Source organism: Notamacropus eugenii, chromosome 5, assembly GCF_028372415.1.
Source record: "Notamacropus eugenii isolate mMacEug1 chromosome 5, mMacEug1.pri_v2, whole genome shotgun sequence".
Classification (NCBI taxonomy): domain Eukaryota; kingdom Metazoa; phylum Chordata; class Mammalia; order Diprotodontia; family Macropodidae; genus Notamacropus; species Notamacropus eugenii.
The window spans coordinates 91,498,204-91,504,597 of NC_092876.1; the positions used below are offsets into that span (position 1 = coordinate 91,498,204).

The 6,394-nt window shown below is 39.2% G+C and overlaps 1 protein-coding gene across 1 annotated transcript; it reads right to left on the minus strand.

The window, feature by feature from the left end:
* Nucleotides 1–4,768: 4,768 nt before the first annotated feature.
* Nucleotides 4,769–5,725, minus strand: LOC140507578 (olfactory receptor 51G2-like). The gene has a single exon (XM_072615610.1). The coding sequence runs from the start codon at nucleotides 5,723–5,725 to the stop codon at nucleotides 4,769–4,771; it is 957 nt and encodes a 318-aa protein (XP_072471711.1).
* Between the last annotated feature and the right edge of the window lie 669 nt (nucleotides 5,726–6,394).

Consider the following 6,394-nt stretch of genomic DNA (forward strand, 5'->3'; position numbering starts at 1 on the left):
AAAGTATGCTTCCCATCTCATCAAAAGCACTTACAGGGTCTCTCTCTCTCTCTCTCTCTCTCTCTCTCTCTCTCTCTCTCTCTCTCTCTCTCTCTCTCTCTCTCTCTCTCTCTCAACAAAGCAAAGGATCAGAGTTTACAAATTCTCTCATTTCTCTCCCCCCCTTTTTTTATTTGAAGGAAATCCTTTATTTTCCAAGTTTAGAGAGTTGGAAAGGTCATTTCATGAATAACAAGTCTATGGTTTTGTAAAGTAATAACTCCATCTTGTAGCACTTCAGAAATTACTAGGGAAGGTGAAGTTCTAAATACCTGATTGCCAGCATAAATGGTTTTGAGGGCAGAGTACAAAGTGATAAGATCACCTTCCATTGCTTGGGAAATAACAAACTCTTGAATTAATCCATTCACATTTATTACATGCCTTCTAAATACCAAGGTACTATGCTTCTTTCATGTTGCTTTTTGTTAACTCTATATTCTGACCCCAGCAGAGAATTTCGATCTGAAAGGGATTGTAGAGGTCATCAAATCTCTCTCTTCTTACCTCCTCATCCCCATTTTAAATATGTTAACTGAGACATCATGAGGTTAAGTGTCTCTTTCAAGGTTATACAGGAAGTAACAAAGCAGAAGACCTTTGATGTGAACCCAAGTTCTCTGACTAAATGCATTGCCTTTTTGCCACACTATTTGAATATATCACATGATTTGTGGAGAAATCATTGATACTTCCTAGATTCTCACCTTTCTGATATGGTTAGCACAGTTTCTGGTAATGGAGTTCTATGATTGGGACCTTCAAATTCTTGGCTGGAAGTTATGGCCCCCAATCTCTCATTTTAGATTATTTTGCCAGAACTATGGCATCCCCTACAAATATCAGAGTATAATTTATTTTGTTGAGGGGTCTAGGGATGAAAGTAAAAGGCACTTCAGTTCTCCCTGACTTTCTTCTTCCACTCTTGAGGCCATGTGCCTCCCTTATCCAAGATCAGCATCTCTAAGGTAGATTGGGGAGGGTAGGGTTAACCATCCTACTGACAAACAAGAACAATGAAGAATTAGGATACAACTTGGATTTTTATGGCTTTTTAGGCCAACTTGGAGTACAATCAGTGGTCAATCAGTGGTATTCTGTGGCAGAATGGAAATGGGGCTAGTGTGCAAAGCTTGCAATCACAGGCGTTGTGGTTTAGGTTAGGTGGGAAATGCATTTCTCTGAGGTTAGTCTTAGGTGAATTCCATGTATTGCAAGAAAATGTGCAAGATGGTAGAGGCCTCTTTTAAAATAGGTTCATTCAACAATGAAGGCACTCTGAGTTAGCTGTGTGACTCTGCGCAAGTCACAACCTGTTTGGCTGTTTCCTCAATGTAAAATGGTGATAATAATAACAGCTACTTTGCAGAGTTATTATGAAGATCCAATGAGATAACATTTGTTAAACACACACACACACACACACAGGCACATGCACACACCTCACCGTATCTGGCACATAGTAGGTACTGTATAAATGTTTAATCTCTTCTCCTTCCTTCTCTTTTATCCTGTTGTTGCCAATGGGGAGGGTACAAACCTTACAATTCTATTTCCTTTGTCTCAGAGGTTACTTTGTCTGGGGAGAACACATCTCTCCAAAACTCAGTTATTCATCTTCTTCACATAGCCAGTCAATCAGTGAGATTGTTTTTAACTATCAAGGAGACATATTCAAGATCCCAAAAAAAAAAGGCTTCATGATTTTAAGCCTTGCTACATTTTCCCTACTCCCATCAAGTCAATGTAATCTGCAGATGTCATTGTACTAATCAAGGAAGCATACATAGCTCATGTCCCAAAGCCTGTGTACACACACACACACACACACACACACACACACACACACACACACACACACACATAGACACACACACACGTGACTGGAATGCAAAGGTCTTAACCTGAGGCAAGTATAGGGGTACCATAAGAAAGGAAGCTATATGTTAGGGGTTTCAGGGTGGGAGCAGCCCTCAGCACTTGATGCCCAGATTATTATAACAGCTTTCTGACTGGTCTCTTTTCTCAGGTCTCTCCCTATATCAGCAAGTTCTCCACTTAGTACCCCCTGTGATCTTTCTAACGTGCCCATCTGACCATATTCTAAAAAAAATGTACACCATTAATATTTTGATGAGGGTGAGACATTCTCTTCTAGCTTTGACCATCTTAGTTTATCTCCCTTGTAAGTGGGATTTCCAAATCAAAGATGATGAACATTTTAGTCACTTTTTGCTAAGCATAATTGTAAATTGGGGCTACACCAATTCAAAGTTCCACCAACAGTATATTAGAGTGCCTGTAAGTTCACGACAAACTGCAGTGACCTACTCTTTGGCCCCTTTCTGCCTTTCCAATTTTCTTACATTTCATAGCCCTTCACAAAATCTAACATTCAGCAGCACTGACATTCTGGCTACTCAATATTCCCCTCATTCATCCAGATGGTGCAGTAGATAAAGTGCTTGTCTTAGAGTCAAGAAAAACTGAGTTTGAATCAGATGCTTACTAGCCATGTGACCCTAGGAAAGTCACTTGACTTCTATCTGCCTCAGTTTCTCCAAATATAAATTGAGAATAACAGTAGCATCTACCTCTGAGGTTTGTTGTGAGGATTAAATGAGATAATATTGGTAAGGAGTTTAGCACAGTGCCTGATACATAGTAGATTCTTAATAATTACTTATTCCTTCCTTTAAATTCTCTGTCCAATTTAAAAATAAAACCTGTATTTTTTCATTTTAAAAATATTTTGTTAATCAACATAATAATAGTTAAGATTTGCTTTTACTGTCCTGTTTTCTTTTTTAACTTTTGAAAACTTGTATTTATTTTTTTTAAAGTTATATCATTTTCATTTCCAAATATTCCTCTCTTCTTTCTCCTACCTGTCTAGCAAGGAATAAAAAGGAAAGGGATAAAGACAGTTCAGCAAAACTAACACAGCAATAACGTCGGACTAGATATACAGTATTCTGCACAAGTAATTCTCTACCCCTGCAAAGGAGGGAGGGAAGTACATTTTCAAAAATCATCTTGGTAATTTAATTATAGTGTCTGGGGTTTTCACACTTTTCATTTATGTTATAGTCATTATATATGTCATTTCACTGGTTCTTCTGATTTCACTTTACATCAGTTCATATTTTCACATCCTCTTTATTCTTTATATTCATTTATCTTATGGTGCTTATGACTTTTTTTTACAATCAAGTATGAAAAGTTATATAGCTATTCCTCAGTAAATAGGCACCTATTGTATTTCCAGTTGACATTGTCAGGTTATCAGGAAGGGGTAGATGCAGTTTATCTTGAGGAAAGTACTGCTATCCATATTTTGGTGTGTATGGGACCTTCATTTCTGTCTTTGACTTCCTTAATTTACATCTCTAGCAGTAAAAGCCTTGAGTCAAAGGATGTGAATATTTTAGGCACTTTTTATATCAATTCATAACTGTACCAACAGTGTATTAATGTGCCTGTCTACTCACAATCTTTCCAATATTTATTTTTACCTTTGTCAATTTGCTTGTTATAAAGTGAAAATTCAAGGTTACTTTGATCTACATTTCTTAACATAATTCCAAATTGCTTTCCAGAATGATCAGAGCACTTCATTGATTTGAAGTAGTTCATCAACATTCCTGTCATTTCACAAACGCTCCATCTCCAGGATTGATTATTCCCATTTTTTTTCATCTTTACCAATTTTGTTGAGATGGGATGTTAGGGTTATTTTGATTTGCATTTTTCTTATTGATTTGGAGTAATCATTTTTATGGGCTTTAATAATTCTCAATCTCTTTTTATTCCCAGGTCTGATGCTCGTAGACATCCCCCCAAAAAAACACACATACACACATACAAGAAACAGACAAAAGCATAGGAATAAATGGTTGATAATGAGTAGGGTAGAAAGGGAAAGGAAAATGGGTAAGGAGTTCAGGGTAGACAGTTCAAGAATCTAAGCTTAAGCATTCAGAAACAAAAGTATCCATCCCATCCTCTCCCCAGATTATCAACCCTGCTTCTAAACCAACTTATAGCAACCATCTAGGTAATAAATCCATGTGGCGTTGCGACTTGACAACTGCTTCTGTAGCTGTGTCCTCCTTTTACCATCTGGGCAGCCACAGTTACTGAAGATCTGGGAAAGAAAGTTTTCAACACCAGTCTTTTGCACTATCAAATGGTTTAACATTGGAAATAAATATAATTTTATTGGTGGAAATAACATTAAAGAAGATGTATTACCAACTATTTTACTGCTGGTACCTAAGAACGATGGGACATTTTCAGTTGACTTGCAGCCAAAGCCTTCCTTATATGTTGTCACCCCATTAGAAAGTGAGCTCCTTGAGAACAGTGAGTGTTTTTTTGTTTATTTGTATCCCCAAACTTTAGCAAAGTGCTTTGTATGCACTTAATAAATGTCTTGTATGCCTTAATAAATGACTTTTCATTCATTCATTCGTTCATTCATTCATTCATTCTTCCTCCTATCCTACTCCCTCACCTCTCTCCCTTCCCTCCTTCCCATACACGTAGAAGAAGGTGGGATAGAGCAATTGAGTTGCTATCATATTCTGAAAGGTTCTTCAAACTGATGTCAAATTCTCAATGTCTCCTACTGTCAGCAGGAAATTAAGAAAAAAATTCTCACAAGAATGCCATCAGTCTATTTGAGCCTAATTTAGAATTCCCTGTGTTATCTTTCCACACTTTACCCTTAGCTAACTGTGGCCTTCTTCCTGGACAGTGTTTGTACAATGGCCTGGCGGATTTCTTTGGTCTTGATACTGTAGACAATTGGGTTGATCACAGGTGGGAAGAAGAGGTAAGCATTGGCCATCATGACCTGTAACAGGGGAGGCATAGGGTGCAGGAAGTGATGTAACACAGAAAGACTAATCACAGGTACATAGTATGCAAGTACAGCACAGATATGTGACACACATGTGTTTAGTGCCTTCCATCGACCTTCCCTAGAGGCAATGCCCAGCACTGTTCTGAGGATCAGCATGTAAGAGAACACAATGAGCACTGAGTCCACTCCAAAGGTGAAGATGACAATGAAGAGTCCCAGGATACTGTTAGGGCGAGTGTTTCCACAAGGCAACTTGATCAGGTCCAAATGCAGGGAATAGGAGTGGGACAGAGTATTGTGGCCACAGAAGGGCAAGCGCCTTAAGAGTAGGGACAATGGGAGCATGAGCCCCAAGGTCTTCAGCCCAATGGCAACCCCTACGCAGGCGATTTGAGGTAGGGTCAAGATGGTCATGTAGCGCAGTGGGTTGTAGATGGCTATGAAGCGATCCACAGACATGGCCAGTAGGACACCTGACTCCATCATGGTAAAGGAATGCATGAAGAACATCTGGAGCAAGCAGGCTTCAAAGCTGGTTTCATTGATGCCAAAGAGGAAGATTCCCAACACAGTAGGCAATGTACATGTGGTGACACCAAGCTCAGCTGATGCCAGCATGGCCAAGAAGAGATACATGGGCTGATGAAGGGTTGGGTCAACCCGAATTATATGGAAAATAATGCCATTACCCAGGAAGATGATAGCATACATCAGGCAGAAGGGAATAGAAATTCTGATGTGCTCAGCTTCCAGCCCAGGGATACCAACCAGAATGAAAGTCTGGAGAGTGACTGCCAAGGAGTTGTTGAGACCTTTCATTGTAGAATGTAGTCCTATAGGATCAGAGTTTTCTAGAGGATTGTAAGTAAAATGTTAGTCGCCAGGGACTACTGTAGAAAGAGTCCTTCCATGGACTCTATAAAGAACTAGGACTTTCAAACCAGAGGACTAGGGTTCTAATCCTGCCTCTTCTCTTTAAGTGTTGGTATGATCCTGGATAAATTAGTGAACGTCTCTTGTTCTGTAACGGTCAAATGAGAAATTCTAATTAACTAACCTACAAAAGTAACCTTTAGATAGGAATCTGTAATCCTATGCACTGGGTGTTTGGAGGTGGCAGGAGGAAGGGAAAGGAGCAGAGAGAGCATCATCCCAAGTCACTAGATGGCATGGTAGATGGAATGTTGGGCCTGGAGTCAAGAGGACTTAAGTTCAAATCTAGACTCAGACACTTACTAGGTGTGTGACCCTTGGCAAGTCATTTAATCTCTACCTGCCTCAGTTTCCTCAATTGTAATATGAGAATTATGCTAGTGTTTACCTCATAGGATTGTTGTAAGGATTAGTACCATGCCTGGCATATAATTATTCACTTCCTTTTTCCCATTGGGGTCCTATAGTTAGATATACATAATGGTCTTCAAAGTCTGGCCCAAAAGCCAAAAGAGAGTAGTGCTGGACTTAGTTTCAGAGCATTAGAATGTTACC